At 46.1% G+C, this 23409-nt stretch overlaps 1 protein-coding gene across 2 annotated transcripts in view; it reads left to right on the forward strand.

Moving 5' to 3' along the window:
* Nucleotides 1-22504, forward strand: part of st8sia2 (ST8 alpha-N-acetyl-neuraminide alpha-2,8-sialyltransferase 2) — a 52084-nt gene extending 29580 nt beyond the window's left edge. The window contains exons 4-7 of one of the 2 annotated variants that reach the window (XR_013500762.1): nucleotides 6085-6342; nucleotides 11032-11325; nucleotides 14723-14964; nucleotides 20484-22498. Coding sequence is in view for 1 of the 2 variants with exons in the window: in XM_078241282.1 (XP_078097408.1) it covers nucleotides 6085-6342; nucleotides 11032-11325; nucleotides 20484-20775 (844 nt within the window). In the remaining variant the exon portion in view is untranslated. Of the gene's footprint in view, nucleotides 1-6084; nucleotides 6343-11031; nucleotides 11326-14722; nucleotides 14965-20483 lie in introns of both variants that reach the window. The other variant, XM_078241282.1, reaches the window with a different exon arrangement.
* Nucleotides 22505-23409: the final 905 nt, after the last annotated feature.

The raw sequence follows: 23409 nt of genomic DNA on the forward strand, positions 1-23409 counted from the left end.
CACATATCTACCCTGCCAATTCCCCTGACAGTAAGGGGCAATTTAGCATGGCCAATCACCCTAACCTACACATCTTTGGACTGTGGGAGGAAGCCGGGGCACCCAGAGGAAATCCACACTGACGCAAGGAAAATGTGGAAACTCCACGCAGATAGTCACGCAAGGCCGGAATAGAATCCGGGTCCCTGGCGCTGTGAGGCTGCAGTGCTAACCACTGCTGCCTCTATAAAGGGGGTAGTACAAGAATAAGAGGCTACAAATTGGGCAAATGGGATTATTGGTTTTGTACAGTCGGGCACTGATTATCAAAGCAAGGAGGTTATGTTAAACTTGGGCAATAGATTGATCAGGTGACGTTCAGAACATTGTGTATTATCTGGAACGTCGCATTATAGGAAGGACATGAGAGTCACAGGAAAATAAGACAGTGAGAATTCACTTTGATAGCACAGGGAATGAGGGATCCTTGGTGTGAATGAAGGTATTTTCAGCCTTTTCACAAACAGTGGGATAAGGGGGAAAGGTGAGGATGCTTTTCAAAATTCTGAAAAGGTTTGAGAAATTCGCTAATGAAAGATTATTCTTCTGCAGCGCTGCTGCTAACAAATATTATTTCCACTGGTTGGATGCTTAATAACAAGGGACTCAGATTCAGGATGAGTGCTGATAGAACAAAAGGGACAGGTGGGAGAATTATTTTTGCATTAAGTATCGTCAGAACATGGGATATTGCTTCACTGAGGCAGAGACAATAACACAATTCATAAGGGAACCGGATAAATATTTCGAAAGGATGAATATAAAACCTTTATCGAAAGATGAGGCAAATAGGATGAGAATGGTTCTTCAATTGAAAAAATAGAACTGAGGAAAAATAGTCTCTTAGTGTTTCAGAATCCATTTAGAATTTAGAATCCATGCAATCCCGACAGTGCACAAGGAGGCCATTCAGCCCATCGAGCCTGCACCGACAACAATCCCACCCAGGCCCTATCCCCGTAACCCCATATAGTTAGTCTGCTAATCCCTCTGACACCAAGAGACAATTTAGCATGGCCAATCCACCTAACCTGCACATCTTTGGACATTAAGGGGCAATTTAGCATTGCCAATCCACCTAACCTGCACATCTTTGGTCATTTAGCCAGCTATGGTTGTGTTAACTCTTTCAAACCATTATCAGTTAGTCCCAATCCCTGCACTTTCACCAGAGCCCTGCCCATGTTTCCTGTTTCGTGAGCTATCCAATTGTCTTTTGAAATTTAACACAAAATCTGCCTCTACCACCTTTCAGGCAACATATTCCAGCTCATCATAACTCACTGGGCAGAATTACCAGGATGGTGAGCAGAGAGTCAGTGCGTAAGCCGTTCCTGCCAACTCTCACAGGCTCACTGCCGTCTTTCACTCCGTTGAGCTCTGAGTGGCAGTGGGCGTGACTTCAATTTGTCCTTTGGAAAGAAGTCCTGCCTTGGAATGCTGTCTGTCAATGCTCTGGATGTCCTGTGGGACCAGGAGGGGGCAATCAAGGGGTAGACCAGGGCAGGGAGGGAGGACCAGATCTCCCAACTTCTGAAGGGGTCTGTGTGTCCCAAATCTCAAGGGGCCTTCCTCCCTCCTCCCACTTCCTGAAATGGAAAATTGTTTATTTTTGGGTTACCCACCCTGCTCTGCCCAGCGCCCGCCAACCTAAATATTGAGCAGGTAAAGGCCCTTAAGTGGCCACAAAGTGACCGCCTAAGGGCCTTAATAGGGGAAAGGACAGATATCCAAACAAAGAAAGAGAAACAAAGAACAATACAGCACAGGAATAGGCCCTTCGGCCCTCCAAGCCTGCGCCGCTCATGTGCCCAACTAGACCATTCGTTTGTATCCCTCTATTCCCAGTCTGTTCATGTGGCTATCTAGATAAGTCTTAAACGATCCCAGCATGTCCGCCTCAATCACCTTGCTTGGGAGTGCATTCCAGACCCCCACCACCCTCTGTGTAAAATACATCCCCCTGACATCTGTGTTGAACCTTGCCCCCCTCACCTTGAACCTGTGACCCCTTGTGTTCGTCACCTCCGACCTGGGAAAAAGCTTCCCACTGTTCACCCTATCTATACCCTTCATAATTTTATACATCTCTATTAGGTCGCCCCTCATCCTCTGTCTTTCCAGGGAGAACATCCCCAGTTTACTCAATCTCTCCTCATAGCTAAGACCCTCCATACCAGGCAACATCCTGGTAAACCTTTTCTGTACTCTCTCCAAAGCCTCCACGTCCTTCTGGTACTGTGGCGACCAGAACTGGACGCAGTATTCCAAATGTGGCCTAACCAACGTTCTATACAGCCGCAACATCATATGCCAACTTTTATATTCTATGCCCCGTCCAATAAAGGCAAGCATGCCATATGCCTTCTTCACCACCCTCTCCACCTGTGCTGCCACCTTTAAGGATCTGTGGACTTGTACACCCAGGTCCCTCTGTGTGTCTATACTCCTGATGGTTCTGCCATTTATTGTATAGCTCCCCCTTACATTAGATCTACCAAAATGCATCACTTCGCATTTATCTGGATTAAATTCCATCTGCCATTTCTCCGTCTAATGTTCCAGCCTATCTATATCCTGCTGTATTCTCTGACAATGTTCATCACTATCCGCAGCTCCAGCAATCTTTGTGTCATCCGCAAACTTACTGATCACACCAGCTACATCTTCCTCCAAATCATTTATATATATCACAAACAGCAGAGGTCCCAGTACAGAGCCCTGCGGAACTCCACTAGTCACAGACCTCCAACCGGAAAAAGACCCCTCCACTGCTACCCTCTGTCTTCTATGGCTAAGCCAGTTCTCCACCCATCTAGCTAGCTCACCTTTTATCCTGTGTGATTTAACCTTTTGCACCAGCCTGCCATGAGGGACCTTGTCAAACGCTTTACTAAAATCCATATAGACGACATCCACGGCCCTCCCCTCATCAATCGTTTTTGTCACCTCCTCAAAAAACTCAACCAAATTTGTGAGGCATGACCTCCCTCGTACAAAACCATGCTGTCTATCGCTAATGAGATTATTCAGTTCTAAATGCGCATATATCCTACCTCTAAGAATCTTCTCCAACAATTTCCCTACCATGGACGTCAAGCTCACCGACCTATAATTACCCGGGTTATCCTTGCTATCCTTCTTAAATAACGGGACCACATTTGCTATCCTCCAATCCTCTGGGACCTCACCTGTGTCCAGTGAAGAGACAAAGATTCCTGTTAGAGGCCCAGCAATTTCATCTTTTGCCTCCCTGAGGAGTCTAGAATGGATGCCATCCAGCCCTGGGGATTTGTCTGTCTTAATGTTTCCTAAAAAACTTTACACTTCCTCCCTTGTAATTGAGATTTTTTCTAACGGGTCAACACATCTCTCTGAGACACTACCAGTCAACATGTCCCTCAACTCGAGGCTTAGCCCTCCCAACCGTGAAGTTGCATCTGGGTCAGGGAGTCCAGTCCATGCCATTTTACATTCCCTCCCCCAACTGCCTCAGAACCTACCTGGGGGGTGGGGGGAGCATAGAATTCTGCCCACTGTGTAAAAAAAGGAGTCTGCTCATCCCCTGCTCTGAGTCTCATGCCAATTACCTGTTTACGTCCCCACCCTTCACCACTGGTTACCAATCCACCCACTGGGATCAACCTTTTCTCTACATCAAATGAATCAAAACCCTCCATATCTATGAAATCGCCCCTTATCTTCCTCTGCTCAAGGGAGAACAATCCCAGCTTCTCTTGACTCTCCACAGTCCTTCATCCTTGCTACCATCCAGGGAAGATGATGGTCATGTCGATGAACTGTTAATCTAGAGGCCCAGGCTAACGCTCTGGAGACATGGGTTCAAATCCCACCATGGCAGCTGGTAGAATCTGAATTTAATATATAAGCTTGGAATTATAAAGTGAATTGCAGTGACGATTCTTGTAAAACCTTAGCTGGTTCGGTGCTGCCCTTGAGGGAAGGAACTCTGCTGCTCTTTGATCTGTGTGTGACTTTGACCCCCAGCAATGTGGTTGACTTTTAACTGTCCTCTGAAATTGCCTAGTAAGCCACTCCGTTCAAGAGCAATGAGGGATGGGCAAAAAAAAATGCTGGTCTTGCCAGCGACACCCACATCCCATGACAACATCTTTAAAAATCAGAGTATAAAGTTAAAGTTTATTTATTAGTCACAAGTAAGGCTTACGTTAACACTGCAATGAAGTTACTGTGAAATTCCCCTAGTCGCCACATTCTGGCACCTGTTCGTGTCAATGCACCCTAACCCAGCACATTTTTCAGATTGTGGGAGGAAACCGGAGCACCCGGAGGAAACCCACGGAGAAACGGGGAGAATGTGCAAATTCCACGCAGACAGTGACCCAAGCCGGGAATCGAAGCCAAGTCCCTGGCGCTGTGAGGCAGCGGTGCTAACCATTGTGCCACCGTGCCGCCCACATATAGAATCATAGAATCCCTACAGTGCAGAAGGAGGCCATTGGGCCCATTGAGTCAGAATCCCCCTGACAGAGTTTCCCACCAAGGTCCTCTCCCCCGCCTTATCCCTGTAACCCCACACATTTACCATGGCTAATCCATCTAAGTTACACACCTTGGGACCCTAAGGGGCAATTTAGCATGGCCAATCCACCTAACCAGCACATCTTTGGACTGTGGGAGGAAACCGGAGCACCCGAAGGAAACCCACACAGACACGGGGAGAATGTGCAAATTCCACACAGACAGTGACCCGAGGCTGGAATTGAACCTGGGTCCCTGGCGCTGTGAGGCAGCAGTGCTAACCACTGTGCCACCCTTCATCACCTTCATCTTTCCTAAAACATTGTGCCCATTCAACTAAAGCCTTGCCAGTAATTTATAAAGGATGAGCATAACTTCCTTGCTTTTGTACCTTGTGCCTTATCTGTTCTGTGGTTGCTATGGTTTGCACTGCAGGATCTCCGTGTCTGCCATTAGAGGGACCTCTGCTGGATAAAAGAAAGTGGCAAATAACCCAGAGTCCCTATACTTAGGATGAAACTTTTATCTAGATTAGCTAACGGAAATTCCCAGCATGTGCAGATAAGGTCACATTCTTCCAGGTCACAAATGGAACGCTCTTGAGAAGGATCCTGACTATTTTTTTCATTCAACTGTGGGACACGGGCATCACTGGTTGACCAGCATTTATTGCCCATCCCTAGTTTGCCCTTGGGAGGGCAGTTGAGAATCAACCACATTGCTGTGGCTCTGGAGTCACATGTAGGCCAGACCAGGTAAGGGTGGCAGATTTCCTTCCCTAAGGACATTAGTGTACCAGATAGGTTTTTCTGACAATGGTTTCATGGTCATCAGTAGATTCTTAATTCCAGCTATTTTTAATTGAATTCAAATTTCGCCATCTGCTGTGGCGGGATTCGAACCCGGCTCCCCAGGGACATTAGCTGAGTTTCTGGATTAATAGTCTAGCGATAATACCACTTGGCCATCACCACATTTGAATCCCACAGCCAGAACTTGAAGCTAAAAGTCAAACAGTGACAACGCTTCAAAATTGTGAAGTGCTTTGGGATGACATGTAAAGCACTATACAAATGCAAGTCTTTCTTCAGGGGGGAAAGGGTAGGGGAACAAATCTAATTTGATATTTCTTTCAGGGTAGCCAATGAGGTTTAACCGAAGTGTTGTTACCTGATGCAATTTTTCAAAACCATCTCAACCTTTTGGCTCAGATGAAGCATCAGATTAATGGGGCGCAGTGCCTCATCTGGTCAGCTTGTGTCTTGCTTTTCCCTTTCATGACCATGAATTGGATTCAATTTCAATTTGGCTTTTTTTGGATGGAATAAAAATTCGGAGAAAAAAAAATTGCCAGTCCTTTCAAAGAGCTGGCATGAGGGCTGAATGGCCTCCATTTGCAATGAGTGATTTCATGATGAAGGCACTGTGGCTGAGGATGGGGTTGGCAGCTGTATTATGGATTACTAGTGTAAATCTAAATAACGTCATAAACTTTGTTTTCCTATCATTCACAATTTACTCTGCTCTCTTTCCCATTCCTAGGAAAGACATACTGAAGTTTCTGGATGCAGAGAAGGACATTTCGGTTCTGAAGGGCAGACTGAAGGCGGGGGATATTATTCATTATATATTTGACAGGGACAGGACCCTGAATGTATCCCATAGCCTGTACGAGCTGTTACCAAGGATATCGCCAATGAAAAATAAGCACTTCAAACAGTGCGCGATTGTAGGAAATTCTGGGATTCTGCTCAACAGTGGCTGTGGGCAAGAGATTGACACACATGAATTTGTGATAAGGTAAAGCCTAGAAGACGAGATGAGGACAGTGCGATAAGGAAAACCACTGAAAAAAAGCGCATCAATTCTGGTCATTTTAAATGTATTCAAGTTGTAAAAGAAGGTATCTGGAGTCCTTTGAAGGAAATCTTAGCTTGGTTCCATGATGGCTTTTTCACTTCACAAACTGTGGGTTGGAGCTCTACTCCTGGTCAGAAGCAGTACGGGGGGAGAGCCGCACTGTCTAAGAAGCTGCCCCACAGATCACGTTTCAGATTTCTTGTTTTTTTTATCGCTCTTCGGGGAGTGGCTGTCATTGGCAAGGCCGGCATTTATTGCCCATCTCTAATTATCCTTGAGAAGGTGGTGATGAGCTGCCTTCATCTTGAAGCATGACAGCCAAGGTGCTGAACACACTGCTGTTCGGTAGGGTGTTCAGACGGGTTCAGGGGGAATCTTAAAGATCCTGTGGCACTATGTAAAGGAGAATGGGGTGAGCTAATTTGCTGTCCTGACCAACATTCCTCCTTCAGTTGACATTAAAATACATCCCATTTGCACTTTGTGAAATCTGGGGTTAATAGGAATGAGGGGTTGAAGTTACAATCACAGATTCATAGACATTTACAGCACAAAAGGAGACCATTCAGCCCATCATGTCCATGCCAGTCAACAAAGAGCTGACTGCACTAATCCCATTTTCCAGCGCTTGGCCCACAGCCCTGGAGGTGATGCAGCACAAGCCAATATCTAAATAAGTACTAAACGTTGCAGGTGTTTCTGACTCAACCACCCTTTCAGGCAGTGAGTTCCAGACGCCCTCCACCCTCTGGATGAAAATATTTCTCCTTATTTCCCCTCTTAGAATTCAGCCTCTGACCTTAAATCTATCCCCCTTGGTGATTGACCCTTCTACTAATAGAAAAAGTGCCTTCCTATCCATCCTATCTATACCTCTTATAATCTAATACACCTCTATCAGGTCCCCTCGCAATCTTTGCTGCTCCAAAGAAAAACAGCCCCAGCCTCATCGAATCCCTACAGTGCAGAAGAGACCATTCGGCCCATCGAGTCTGCACTGACTTGCTGACGGAGTATCTTCCCCAGGCCCTCTTCTCCCACCCACAACCTCATGCGTTTACAATGGCCTTCAAGATGAAGGCAGCTCATCACCACTTTCTCAAGGGTAATTAGAGATGGGCAATAAATGCCGGCCTAGCCAATGACAGCCACTCCCAGAAGAGCGATAAAAAACAACAAGAAATCTGAAATCAGTGAAGAAGAAAATATCTTCTAACCTACACGTCTTAGGGCGGCACGGGGCACAGAGGTTAGCACTGCTGCCTCACAGCACCCGGGTTCAATTCCAGCCTCGGGTAGCTGTCTGTGTGAAGCTTGCACATTCTCCCCGTGTCTGCATGGGTTTCCTCCGGGTGCTCCAGTTTCCTCCCACACTCCAAAGATGTGCAGGTTAGGTTGATTGGCCATGTTAAATTGACCCCAGTGTCGGGGTGATTTGCAGGGTAAATGAGGGTTACGGGAATAGGGTCTGGGTGGGATTGTGGTCGGTATAGACTTGATGGGCCAAGTGGCCTCCTTCTGTACTGTAGGGATTCTGTGATCTTAGGACATGAAGGGGCAATTTTAGCATAGCCAATCTACCTAATATGGACATCTTTGGACTGTGGGAGGAAATCAGAGCACCTGGAGGAAACTGGAGCAGACACGGGGAGAACTTGCAAACTCCACACAGTCACCCAAGGCTGGAATCAAACCCGGAGCCATGGGGCAGCAGTGTTAACCACTTTGCCACCATGTCGCCCCAAGTCTCTCAATGTGTTTTGTGCCTTCCTAAACGAGACTTTTCTGTTTTGGGCAGATACAAGTCAGGGTCTCTGGTGAGGTGGTGGGTATATTTGACCGCTTCAGGGATGCTTTGAGGACATCCTCTGTTCTCAAATCTAAAGGGGTGTGAGCTGCAGAGTTCTGACAGCATTGGATTAAGTTCCATCATGCGATGTAATTGAATTAGCTGCTAATCACACAGAAATTGTTCTCATGAATCTGTGGGAACTTAAATCCTCACCAGGGCATTCTGTATTTACCTTCAACAGTGAAGAAGAAAATATCTAATTCAGGGAAAAGTGGCTGCGGTTGTAGAGCTGCCTCTGTGAGAGTGGATTTATCATTCATTATCTGACTGTAATATCCTTTCTATTCCACCCTTTATACCCCTTTTTGGCATCTTAAATTCCGTTTGCAGTCAATTAAACTCATTAACAGGGAAGCACGGGTGGCACAGTGGTTAGCACTGCTGCCTCACAGCGCTAGGGATCCGGGTTCGATTCCCGGCTTGGGACACCATCTGTGTGGCGTCTGCACGTTCTCCCCATGTCTGCGTGGGTTTACTCCGGGTGCTCCGGTCTCCTCCCACAATCCAAAAGACGTGCTGGTTAGGTGCATTGGCCATGCTAAATTCTCCCTCTGTGTATCTGAACAGGCGCTGGAGTGTGGCGACGAGGGTATTTTCACAGTAACTTCATTGCAATGTTAATGGAAGCCTACTTGTGACGCTAATAAATAAACTTTAAACTGTAACACCTTTATATGAAAGTATGAAGTGGCCAAACACCGGATTGTGATCACCAGGAAGTGATCAACACCGGATTGCATGATGTTTGGTTCTCAGTGGGTGACACGATGGTACAATGGTTGGCACTGCTGCCTCACAACACCAGGGACCCGGGTTCAATTCCTGGTTTGGGTCACTGTTTGTGCGGAGTCTGCACGTTCTCCCCGTGTCTGCGTGGGTTTCCTCTGGGTGCTCCGGTTTCCTCCACAGTCCGAAAGATGTGCGGGTTAGGGTGCATTGGCCATACCCGAACATGTGCCAGAGTGTGGCGACTAGGGGGGTTTCACAACATCTTCACTGCAGTATTAATGTAATGTTACTTTTGTGACACTAATAAATAAACTTTAAACTTATTTTCCCTCATTCATGCTATTTCTTTTCTAAATAGTAAGTGAAAACGTTCAAAGAAAGTGAAGAAAGGTTGTTTTTCAATGACCCAATAATTTTACTCCTGGGTTGCTTGGAGATTAGTCTTAAATTCCTGGAGGTTCCCAAGTCAGTACTGGAAGATTGATAACAGTGGATAACAAGGATTGTCCTCGCCTCTTGATCTGATTCCCTCCCCACCCACGCCACCTTCAGCCGTTTAAGTTGGTCTGAGTTGATGAGCAGCTGTTGCGAGCTGTATCAATCTCAGTCACCATGTATATTATCAATCATAGAATTGTAGAATCCCTACAGTGCATAAGGAACCACTCGGCCCATCGAGTGCACCGCCAACTATCCCACCCAGGCACTATTCCCGTAACTCCACGTGTTTACCCTGCTGATCCGCCTGCCACTCAGGAGCAATTTAGCATGGCCAATTCACCTAACCTGCACATCTTTGGAGTGTAGGAGGAAACCGGAGCATCTGGAGGAAATCCACGCAGACACGGGGAGAACGTGCAAATTCCACACAGTAAACCAAGGCTGGAATCGAACCCGGATCCCTGGCGCTGTGAGGCAGCAGTGGGGCAAGGGTCAAGAGTCATGACTTGTGGCATCTTTCTGGGGAAGTGGTTTTGTAAAGCGGAAAGAGGGAAAAAATTGAAAATACAAATGACATTGAAGTGCCCTCGTAAGCAATTCCAAAACAACAGTGGAGAAAATGACCAGTTACCATTTGAGAAAGTTTGGCCAGGGTACCAGAAGAGCACTTAACTTCCTCAAATACTAACATGTAAATGCTCGCTGATCAGACACATGGGACTTTCACCTGAAAGAACAGCACCATTGACACTGTAGAACCTCCTCAGCAATGCAACAAAGCATCAGCCTAGATCATGTGCTCAAATCCCTGACCTGGGACTCAAGCCTCCAGTGACGCAAAGTGGTTAGCACTGCTCTCTCACAGCGCCAGGGACCCAGGTTCAATCCCAGCTTGGGTCACTATCTATGCAGAGTCTGCACATTCTCCCCGTGCCTATGTGGGTTTCCTCCCACAGTCCGAAAGAAATACTGGTTAGGTGTATTGGCCATTCTCCGTCCGTGTACCCGAACAGGCGCCGCGGAGTGTGGCGACTAGGGGATTTTCACAGTAACTTCATTGCAGTGTTAATGTAAGGGCGGCAAGCTGGCACAGTGGTTAGCACTGTTGCCTCATAGGGCCAGGGACCCAGGTTCAATTCCGGCCTCGGGTCACTGTCAGTGTGGAGTTTGCACATTCTCCCTGCGTCTGCGTGGGTTTCCTCCGGATGCTCCGGTTTCCTCCCACAGTTCAAAGATGTGCAAGTTAAGTTGATTGGTCATGCTAAATTGACCCTAATGTCAGGGGGATTAGCAGGGTAAATGCATGGGGTTACGGGAATAGGGCCCTGGGTGGGATTGTGGTCAGTACAAACTTGATGGGCCGAATGGCCTCCTTCTGTACTGTAGGGACTCTAAGACTACTTATGACATATTAAACTGTTACCAACTAAGGCAAGCTGACACTATAGATTGTGAATGATTTGTGTAGGGGAGGGAATTGATGGGCCGAAGGGCTTTCTTCATTATATCCTTACATGTGTTCTTCAGTTCTGGTGGAATGTTGGGCTAGATCATACGCTGTTGTGGAAATAATGAATGATTAATTTCCCATTTAAATTCTTTTTAAGATGCAATCTTGCCCCGGTAGAAGAGTATGCACAAGATGTTGGTCTGAAGACCGATTTAGTGACGATGAACCCTTCGGTGGTGCAGCGTGCGTTCGAAGATTTGAAGAATGAGACGTGGAAAGAGAAGCTGCTTCACCGGCTAAAAATGTTGGACGGCGGAATTCTGTGGATTCCCGCGTTTATGGCGAAAGGGGGAGAGGAGCGAGTGGAATGGGTGAACAAGCTCATCATTGAGCACAAAATTCACGTGCAGACGGCATATCCGTCGCTGAGGTTCCTCCATGCTGTCCGGGGGTGAGTTCCGGCTCTGCTGATAAGGAGCCCACTTGTGACATAATCCTCCAAACTGCTTTGCTTGATTTTTCCATTGTGAACTCATTGCTGCCCAGAGGGAATGCTATCTGCTCAGACAGACTTGCCTTGAGTTCTGTCATGCGCACTGTGTTCTTTGGCAACAAGCTGGGACTTGCTGCCAGTTAATTAGGTCACAGTCTCGGAGGGAGATAATGAGATTAAAGCGAAGGTGTTAAAAATTGAGGTGCTTGAGATATTTGTGCTCCAGTGATTTGGGAAGAATTGCTCATTGTCCATTCATGGAGAATCTGGCAGCGAATGACGAGTGTAGATCAGGGTAAAAATTGCTCTCAATCACCAGCCTGCTATTACAGAGGCAAAGATTTTTATGTCACATTTCTATATATGTGAGTCTCAGTGGATGAAACATGAGTTCCACTCTGTACTTGTTTTTACATCAATTGATCACAGATCTCCATCATTAAAGTTCAGTCCAACTCTACGGACTGGACATTTTATTCATTTAGAATCGTAGAAGAATCATAGAATCCCGACAGTGTAGAGAGAGGCCATTTGGTTCATCGAGTCTACACCGACAACAATTCCACCCAGGCTCTAACCCCGTAACTACACATATTATACCCTGCTAAACTCCCTGACACTAATGGGCAATTTAGCACGGCCAACTTCCCAGCCAGCACATCTTTGGGCTGTGGGAGGAAACCGGAGCACCCGGAGGAAATCCACGCAGACACGGGGAGCGCATGTAGACTCCACACAGACAGTGACCCAAGCCGGGAATCAAACCTGGATCCCTGGCGCTGTGAGGCAGCAGTGCTAACCACTGTGCCACCCGCCATTTTTGTGGGACATGGGCGTAGCTGGCTGGTCAGCGGTACGGCACGGTGGCACTGCTGCCTCACAGCGCCAGGGACCCGGGTTCGATTCCCGGCTTGGGTCATTGTTTTGTGCGGAGTCTGCACGTTCTCCCTGTGTCTGCGTGGGTTTCCTCCGGGTGCTCCAGTTTCCTCCCAGAGTCTGAAAGACGTGCTGGTTAGGTGCATTGGCCATTCTAAATTCTCCCTCAGTGAACCTGAACAGACGCCGGAGTGTGGCGACTAGTGGATTTTCATTGTAGTGTTAATGTAAGCCTACTTGTAACACTGATAAAATAAAATAAAAATTATTGCCTAATTCCATTTGCCCTTGTTCAGAGGGCAGTGGTTAGCACTGCTGCCTCACAGTGGCAGGGGCCCGGGTTCGATTCCCGGCTTGGGTCACTGTCTGTGTGGAGTCTGCATGTTCTCCCTGTGTCTGTTTCCTCCGGGTGCTCCGGTTTTCTCCCACAGTCCAAATATGTGCAGGTTAGGTTGATTGGCCATGCTAAATTGCCCCTAGTGTCAGCGGGATTAGCAGGGTAAATAAGTGGGATTACGGGAATAGGGCCTGGGTGGGATTGTGGTCGGTGCAGAGTTGATGGGCCGAATGGCCTCCTTCTGCACTGTAGGGATTCTATTCTATGAAATGTTTAACTAACTTGATTCGGTTTTTTTTTAGAGGTAACAGAGAGGGTTGATGAGGGCAATGCTGTTGATTTGACGTACCTGGACTTCCAAAAGCCATTTGATAGAGTACCATACAGCAGACCTGTGAACAAAGTTATAGCTCATCGAACAAAAGGGACATGGGTACAGAACTGGCTGAGGGTCAGCAAATAGGGAATCATGATTCATGGATGTTTTTCAGACCACAGGAAGTTGTATAGTGGAGTTAAAGTTAAAGTTTATTTTTAGTCACAAGTAAGGCTTACATTAACACTGCAATGAAGTGACTGTGAAATTCCCCTAGTCGCCACATTCCAGTGCCTGTTCGGGTCAATGCAGCTAACCAGCACGTTTATCAGATTGTGGGAGGAAACCGGAGCACCCGGAGGAAACACACGCAGACACGGGGAGAACGTGCAAACTCCACACAGACAGTGACCTAAGTCGGGAATCGAACTCGGCTCCCTGGTGCTATGAGGCAGCAGTGCTAACCACTGTGCCACCCACCTAGGGAATTCCCTAGGGAACGGTGTCCGGGCTCCTGTTCTTCCTGATATATATCAGTGGGCTAGATCTTTTTGTACAGGGCACAATTCCAAAATTTCCAGATGGTACGATAGTTCGAAACATTATGAACAGTGAGGATTGTGTAGAACTTTCAGAAGGACTTAGACAAGTTGGTGGAAATGGGCAGGCACATGCCAGATGAAGTGCAATGTGGAGAAATGTCAAATGATTTATCTTGGTCGGAAGAACAAGGAGAGATTAGGTAAAATAAAGGATGCAACTCTAAAGTGGGTGCAGGAGCAGAGGGACCTAGGTGTGTATGTACATAAGTCATTGAACGAAGCAGGACAAGTGGAGAGGGTGGTTAATAAAGTGTACAGTATCCTAAGCTTTATTAATAGGGGCATTAGACACTAACTCGGCCTCAGCAGGAGTCCAGTTCTAAGCAGCATCTTTTGGAAGTGTGTGAATGCATTAGAGTCATATAGCGCAGAAAAGGCCCTTCGGCCCATCCGGGCTGCACCTACAATAACTACCACTAAAGCTGCGCTAATCCCATTTTCCTGCACTTGTCCCATATCCTTATATATTATATTTCAGGTGCTCATCCAAATATTTTTTAAAGTTGTAAGGTTTCCGGCCTCCACTACTTTCCCAGGTAGGGCATTCCAGATTCCCACAACCCTCTAAGTGAAAGCTTTTTTTCTCAAATCCCCTCTGAATCTCCTACCCCTTACCCTAAAATTATGGTCCCTCGTGATTAACCCCTCAACCAAGGGGAACAACTGTCCATCCCCTTCATAATCATATACACCTCAATCATGTCCCGTCCCCCCCCTCAGCCTTCTCTGCTCTAAAGAAAACAATCCAAGCCAATAGCTCAAATGCTGGATCCCAGGCAACATCCTGGTGAATCTTCTCTGTGCCCCCTCGAGTGCAATCCTTCTTATCGTGCGGTAACCAGAGTTGTTGACTGTGGGATGACTGAGGACAACCAGGAAAGCATTAAATAGTCATCTCTAGTTTCTCAGAAGACTAAGGAAATTTGGCATGTCCGCTACGACTCTCACCAACTTTTATAGTTGCACCATAGAAAGCATTCTTTCTGGTTGTATCACAGCTTGGTATGGCTCCTGCTCTGTCCAAGACCGCAAGAAACTACAAAAGGTCTTGAATGTAGCCCAATCCATCACGCAAACCAGCCTCCCATCCATTGACTCTGTCTACACTACCCACTGCCTCGGCAAAGCAGCCAGCATAATTAAGGGCCCCACGCACCCCGGACATAATCTCTTTGACAAAGGGTCATCTGGACTCGAAATGTCAGCTCTTTTCTCTCCTTACAGATGCTGCCAGACCTGCTGGGATTTTCCAGCATTTTCTATTTTGGTCTCTCTTCTACCTTCTTCCGTCAGGAAAAAGATACAAAACTCTGATGTCACATACCAACCGACTCAAGAACAGCTTCTTCCCTGCTGCCATCAGACTGTTGAATGGATCAACCTTGCATTAAGTTGATCTTTCTCTACACCCTAGCTATGACTGTAACACTGCATTCTGCACTCTCTCACATCCTTTTCTGTGAACGGTATGCTTTGTCTGTATAGTGTGCAAAAAACTATACTTTTCACTGTATGCTAATACATGTGACAATAATAAATCAAATCAAATCAAAAGTCAAAGTTAGCGAAGATGTGGATGAGGGTTTCAGTAGCAGATGGGAGTTGGCAGCTTTGTGGATGGCATGGATATGCGATTGGAAACATACCACAGGGAGAAACCCTGGCACCATTCTGGGGAGGCTTTCATATGGTTGCCATTTGGAGCCATCGTACAATCACACTTGTGCCTTGTCTATAATGTTAACAACATTTGGTGACTGAGGGAAACCATTCCCACTGGTTAGTAATATCTGGGAGCAGCTGAGTTACCAAATAACATATGGGGGAAGCTGCCCTGTCTGAATCCTTGGGAAAATGCATTTGCCAACAGCTGAACATCAATTTCCAAGCACCACAAATTAACGTTTGGATGCTTGACTTGCCACATCAGTAATAAGGATGTTGCTGCAATGAGTCACTTGTCACCATGCCTTCCTTGTCTTGTATTTTAATTGGCAGATTACTTGTAATGTATGGAAAGTAAATCATTTTAAAACCCAGCCACTTCTCCAGCTTCAAATCATATTAACACCTCGGCACATAATTAGACTTGGCAACAAGGCAGATAAACTTGGCTTTGTAACGAGATGTTTTGAGACAAAGCCATGGAATTCTTGGCGAATTGGGGGGAAAAATTACAAATATTTGCTACAGCTAAAATTGCATTGTTGTCGATCCTCAAATAAATGAAATATTAGATGCTGGCAGGAATTTATTTTATTTTAATTTTTAAAAACATTTGATCTAGTTATATGTCTAAAAGAATATTCTAGAAGAGCAGGGAGTGCTGAGGATTCCTCAATAATGGAAGGGTTGTTAATTGTGACCCAATTATTAAATGAATGTGGTTGGGGCGCAGTGGCTTTTGGACACCTACCCTAATTGCACTCAGGTTAATTTTACGTACTTTCAAATTTCACAATTAATAGATTTTTAATTTCTAAAAAAGGGAAAATCAAAGTGACCAAAGATTCCCGAAATTACCGGAATAATTCTACTATCCCATTGGCATCCAAAGATGTGCAGGTTAGGTGGATTGGCCATGCTAAATTGTCCTTTAGTGTCCCAAGATATATAGGTTAGCAGGCGAAATATGTTGCGTTATGGAGTCAGCCTGTGTAAGAGTTGGTGCAGGCTTGATGGGCCGAATGGCCTCCTTCTGCACTACAGGGATTCTATGAATCGGTTGCAGAAAAGCTGCATTCTTTCAATGTCCTGCTGTTTCCCTGTGCCTCTCTGAATTCTCTCTGAATTCACACTGCCACTCTTCCCCTTCGCCATTCCAGATCAACCTGTGACTCTCCTCCTTACCAGCGCTATTGTCCCCCTCCCCCCCCCCCCTCAACATTTCAAGTACATGTTTCTTATCCTTGTGTTGAAATTGCTCCATTGCTTTCAGCCCTCCTACAGTCCTGCCGCTCTCACCCGCCAATCCCCCACAACAGCTCCCCCAATTCCCACTCCCCAATCTCTGCCTCCCTGATTCTAGCCTCCTGTGCACCTCCACCTTTCACTCCACCGTTGTTGACCATGTTTTCACCTCCTTGGACACACACAGGACTTACCACCCTAATCCCCCTGCTTCTGGATCTCCACTGCAACTGACAGGCGGAGGAATGGAAGATTGTTTATTCAGGAACAAAGACTTGCATTTATATTTCTTTTATTATCTCAGTCCACTCCAAACAGCAAATTAACTACTTGTTTTTTACATAGTGCCATTCATGCCATTGTCATTTTCTGGATTGATTGTTCCAATTGTCTTCTGGCTGACCTTTTGACCTCCATTCATCCGAACTTCTGCAGCCCCCTATCCTACTTTGCCCCCAGTCCCACTTGCCTATCACTGTTGTCCCTTCTGTTATAATTTATTTATTTATTTATTAGCATCACAAGTAAAAAGTAAAGTTTATTTATTAGTCACAAGTAAGGCTTACACTGCAATGAAGTTACTGTGAAATTCTCCTCGTCGCCATAGTCCGGTGCCTGTTCGGGTAAATGTACCTAACCAGCACGGCTTTAAGACTGGGAAGAAACTGGAGCACCCAGAGGAAAACCCACGCAGACAGGGGGAGAACGTGCAGACTCCGCACAGACAGTGACCCAAGACAGGAATCAAACCTGATTCCCTGGCGTTGTGAGGCAGCAGTGCTAACCACTGTGCCACCGTGCTGACCCTTCTGATCTGTTTGACTCCTTATCCTCAATGCTACAAGCTTACAATTCTGATCGTTGTAGTTTAATCGCACCAAGCCCTTCCGTCTTGAGGGGAACAGCGAGATTCAGATCAAATGTCCATTGTACACTCAGCCTGAATTCACCCTCACTTACGCACTGCGACCTCCTCCAACCTTTGTTCATGTATTTATCTCTCCTCTGGTTATTTAAAGTAACTCTCCCACAACCCCCCCGCTACCCCAAATTAATGGCTAGAAAGCTAAGCTGAAGGAAGGAACTTCATCGGCTTTTTTAAGCTCTTCACACTCCATTAAGATACAGTTACCTAGCAACCCAGGCCAGCGCCACTAGCGACCTAAATCAATGTCCGGTTTTAACTATCATTTGGGATTTGACTGGGGGCATGTTGTTGCTGAGGTTAGTGTGCCATACTAGAGGTGTTGATGCTCAGTGGGAAGTCTTTCACTGCAGCCTGCTGTTTTGAGTCCTTGGAGAGTGGTTTGTTCGGAATCTCAGTGGCTGAAAAGAGAAGAGACAGTCAGATAGATCAATCGTGACAGTTTGAGGGTTTGTCCTTCGAGGGATGATGTTATTCATTGCTTGGACACAGACAGCCTAGTTCACCGGGCGGCACGGTGGCACAGTGGTTAGCACTGCTGCCTCACAGCGCCAGGGACCTGGGTTCAATTCCAGCCTCGGGTCACTGTGTGTAGAGTTTGCACATTCTCCCCGTGTCTGTGTGGGTTTCCTTCGGGTGCTCCAGCTTCCTCCCACAGTCCAAAGATGTGTGGGTTAGGTTGATTGGCCAGGCTAAATTGACCCTAGTGTCGGGGGATTAGCAGAGTAAATAAGTGGGGTTACGGGAATAGGGCCTGGGTGGGATTGTGGTCGGCGCAGACTCGACCTCCTTCTGCACTGTAGGGATTCTATTCTATGAATAAGGGCCTTAGAACTGGGTCAGAGAACCCAAGATTTGCAAAGCGCTATTGGCCAAGATTGTCTGAAAAATACTAAAGGATGATGGGAACATTTCAGATGGAGACTAAAGTACAAAGGCTTGTATTTTTCTAGTGCTTTTCCAGGCCTCACAACACCCCAAAGCATTCACTGCAAATTAACTATGGCACTATCCATAATTTCCAAATCTTCCATACATTGAGATACTGGAAAACTGGAGAATTGCAGATGTTACACTCTTGTTCAAAACTGGGCGAAAAGTTAAGTCCAGCAACTGTAGCCAAGTCTGTTTAACTTCTGTGGTGGGGAAGCTTCTGGAAACGATAATTCGGAACAAAATTAATAGGCACTTGGGAAAATACGGGTTAAGTAAGAAAAGACAGCATGATTTAAAAAAAAATTTCATAGAATGTGGGCTTTACTGGCAAACTTAGAAACATAGAAACTAGAAGCAGGAGTAGGCCATTCGGCCCTTCGAGCCTGCTCTGCCAGTTAACATGATTATGGCTAATCCTCTATCTCAATTCCATACTCCAGCGCTCTCCCCATACCCTTTGACACCCCTAGGGTACAGAAATCTATCTATTTCCTTCCTAAATACATTCAGTATTGAGGCCTCCAAAGCCTCTGAGTGAAGAAGTTTATCCTTGTATCAGTCCTAAATGGCCTATCCCATATTCTGAGACTGTGACCCCTTGTTCAAGATCCCCCCTCCCCGCCCCACCCCCAGCCAGAGGAAACAACATCCTTGCATCCAGTCTGTCCAGCTTGTCAGAATTTTATGTTTCAATGAAATCCCCTCTCATTCTTCTAAATTCCAGTGAATACAGGCCCAGTCAGCCCAATCTCTCCTCGTATGGCAATCCTGCCATCCCAGGAATTAGTCTGGTGAACCTTTGCTGCATTCCCTCCATGGCAAGTATATCCTTTCTTAGGTAGGGAGACCAAAATTGCACACAGTACTCCAGGTGTGGTCCAGAAATTGCCCATCCCTAATTGCCTTCTAACTGAACAGCTTGCTAGGCAATTTCAGGGAGTAGCTAAGAGTTGACCACATTGCTATGGGTTTGGAGTCACATGTAGGCCAGACCCGGTAAGAATGACAGATTTCCTTCCCTAAAGGACACTAGCGAACCAGATGGATTTTAATTAATTTAATTTATATTCTACTAGATGTTTTGCCAGGAGACCATTAGCCTGGGTGCCTGGATTACTAATCCAGAGATATTAGCGCAATGCTACATTCCCTCTGATTTGTGAAGGGGAAATCACATTTAACTAGTTTGCTAGAGTTTTTGATGTGGTAAGAGAGAGGATTGATAAGGGTACTGCTGATGATGTGATGTATATGGACTCCCAAATGACATTTAATAAATTGTCTCAAAACGGACTTGTGAGCAAAGTTGGAGCTCACGTATTAAAAGGGACAGTAGCAACATAGAGTCATAGAATCCCCACAGTGCAGAAGGAGGTCATTTGGCTCATCGAGCCTGCACTGACAACAATCCCACCCAGGACCTATACCCTAACCCCATATATTTACCCTATTAATTCCTCTGACACTAAGGGGTAATCTAATCCGCACATCTTTGGACAGTGGGAGGAAACCGGAGCACCCGGAGGAAACCCACGCAGACACAAGGATAATGTGCAATCTCCACACAGACAATCACCCGAGGCCAGAATTGAACCCGGGTCCCTGGCGCTGTGAGGCAGCAGTGCTAACCACTGTGCCACCCCTTAACATGGATACAGAATGGCTGAGCACCAGGAGACAAAGAATAGCAGCGAATGGCTTTTTTTGGACCGGAGGAAGGTTTATTGTGGAATTCTCCAGGGATCAGCATCAGGACAGGTGACACCAGGGCCCATGTTCGATTCCGGCCTTGGGTGACTGTCTGTGTGGAATTTGCACATTCTCCCCGTGTCTGCTTGGGTTTCCTCCGGTGCTCTGGTTTCTTTCCAAACTCCAAAGATCTGCAGGATAGATGCATTGGCCATGCTAAATTATCCCTCAGTGTCTAAAGATGTGTAGGTTAGGTGGGTTAGCCAGGGTAATGCGTGAGATTGTGGGAATCGACGGGGGGACGGGGGTGGGGGGGCGGGGGGGGGGGGTGGTGGAAAGGTGGGCCTGGGCAAGGTACTGTCTTCATGAGTTGGTACAGACGCAATGGGCCAAATGGCCTCCTTCTGCACTGTAGGAATTCTATGGGCCCCTGCTCTTCCTGATATATATTAATGATTTCCTTTCTATAACTGTGGTTTAGTCTCAAATGAAGATTGGTAACGTAACTGATTTCCTTTTCCCCAGGTACTGGCTGACCAACAGGGTTCTGATCAAACGGCCCACCACTGGCCTCCTCATGTACACTCTCGCCACTCGATTCTGTGATGAGATCCACCTCTATGGCTTCTGGCCCTTCCCTAAGGACCAGAAAGGAAATGTGGTGAAGTATCACTACTACGACAGCCTGACGTACGAGTATAACTCACGGGCTACTCCTCACACGATGCCACTGGAGTTCAAGACATTGAGAAATATGCACCTCCAGGGTGCATTGAAACTCAACGTCGGGGAGTGCAAATTGGCAACGCAGAGCTAGCGAGAAGGCAAAGTGAGGAGGGAGACTCACCTTTTGCGCCCAGAAACTGTGGCATCATCGAAGAAATGGGAAGGTTAAACACCCGCCTCACACAGAGGGATGCGATGGCTGTGTGAATAGTCTCTGGTGGACAAGCCATCAACAACTGGGCACACTCTTGAGAACGTTAACTTAAGAATGGGAACACAAATGTTTTGTTGTCTTTTGTAAAAGAGAGAAGGAGCTGAAGCTACGACCACGGGATTGGATACCTGCTTGCAAGATTCAGCGATATTTTTATTTTGAGGATTTCATCTGACAAGATGGAAGCTGCTTTGTGCAGAATTAGGTCCCCTTGCAAAGCAGACACTAATATAAATAACTTGAAACATACAAACGCTTAAATTTCAAGGAATGTAATTTTGTGTTATCAGTAAAACTTGTGAAGGACTTCCAGGAAAGCACAGTGGACATTATCACCAGCAAATGCAATTTGAAGCTAATTACAAAAGCAAAGCTGTTCAGTCGGAATGTACGCTGGGAGATTCTTTGTTACTGTCCCTGAAATATGAGGAACTAAGTCTCATCAATCTGGAAGCTAATTGAAAATTAGCATTTATTAAGTACATAAGAATAATTTAAGTGAGTGCTCCACAAACAAAAGTTTTAATCAAATGGTCAGTGCATATTCTCCAGATCACTGTCATGTGGAATCTGTCATTTGCGATCTCAAAAGATCTGCACTCTGTAATCTAGCACCTGTAGTTCTCTGAAAGGATCCAATCCCATTTATAACTACAAGGCTAGGCTGCAATTTGGGACAGTATAGAGTCAGTTATTCTCTACAATAAATGGAATGTAGCTCTCTATAGCAGATGGGATCCACAGGTCGCTATAATGCAAGATCTCCAAATCAGGGTCTCCAATTTACTATAATACAGGGGGCTACAATTCACTATGGGAGGGGGTGCAATTCACTACAATACTTGGTCTACAATGCTCTATAAGCTGCTTTCCTTATAGTATAATATAAAGTATACTCTAAAATACACTCATGGCCGATACTGCCTGTAAGAAAGGAACTACCGTTCAAAATTTAGAGGATATACTCTTTAATACACACAGGGTTTGCTATCCTCTATAACGCATACAGGATTTACTATTCCCAAGATCACATGTGGAGTTTATCATTCCCTATATCACAATGTATATAACTATTGCCATCTTCTTGACTGCCTCACACAGAACTGTGCTATTTTATTCCAATTCTCTCTGGTTACCTCAGTAGCATAACTTCAGGTGCTTATCTGCACGGGTCTCACATGCTCCCCTAGTGCAGCAGCAAATTGGGTGCTATGCCATCCAAAGGTATGGGGCAAAATACCTTTTGGGTGACAAAAATTCCGAAAGCTCTCAGAGAGCCTTGAAGGAACCAAGGGAAAGTTAATTCTGAAATGGATAATGGAGCAGTGAGCTGATAACAGGGTATGTAACTGATGATAATACACACTGAAGGTGATATTCTCAACAAAATATACAGATCTGCTGCTGTGCATAATTTTACAGTCGAGCTGCTATTCTTTATAATGTACACAGGGTTTGCGATTAACTGTTTTATGCAGAGGGGCTGATATTCTCTGTAATACACCCTTGGAGGGGGGGGGGGGGGGCTGCTTTACCGTTCTCTATCAAATGCAAAGGTTTGCTATTCTCTCTAACATCTAGTAAAGCTGATGGTTTCTATTACATGAACTGATCCTGGTTATTTCGGTATTAGAATTGCAGCACCACACAGCCCAGAAGGAGACCATTCGGCCTGTGAGATAGTCAATATCTTTTTCCAAAGGTAGGGGAGTCTAAAACTAGAGGGCATAGGCTTAAGGTGAGAGGGGAGAGACACAAAAGTATCCAGTGGGGCACCTTTTTCACACACACAGTGTCTGGAACAAGCTGCCAGAGGTAGTAGTAGAGGTGGGTACAATTTTGTCTTTTAAAAAGCATTTGGACAGTTACATGGGTAAGATGGGTTTTGAGGGAAATGGGCCAAATGCAGGCAATTGGGATTAGAAACATAGAAACCCTACAGTGCAGAAACAGGCCATTCGGCCCATCGCGTCTGCACCGACCACAATCCCACCCAGGCCCTACTCTCATATCCCTACACATTTACCCGCTAATCCCTCTAACCTACGCGTCTCAGGACTCTAAGGGGCAATTTTAGCATGGCCAATCAACCTAACCCGCACATCTTTGGACTGTGGGAGGAAACCGGAGCACCCGGAGGAAACCCATGCAGACACGAGGAGAATGTGCAAACTCCACACAGACAGTGACCCAAGTCGGGAATCGAACCCAGGTCCCTGGAGCTGTGAAGCAGCAGTGCTAACCACTGTAGCTTAGGGGTTTAAAAAAAAGGGTGGCATGGACAAGTTGGGCCGAAGGGCCTGTTTCCATGCTGTAAACCTCTATGACTCTATGACTCTGTTGCACCTTTGAGAGAGCTATCTTTGACTTACAATTGACTTTTAAGGGGCGTCTTGACAAATACATGAATAGGATGGGAAAAGCACGATATGGTCCCCAGAAGACTAGGGGGTTTCAGTTCAGTCGGGCAGCATGGTCGATGCAGGCTTGGAGGGCCGAAGGGCCTGTTCC

This window comes from Mustelus asterias, chromosome 24, assembly GCF_964213995.1.
Source record: "Mustelus asterias chromosome 24, sMusAst1.hap1.1, whole genome shotgun sequence".
In the NCBI taxonomy this organism is placed as follows: Eukaryota; Metazoa; Chordata; class Chondrichthyes; order Carcharhiniformes; family Triakidae; genus Mustelus; species Mustelus asterias.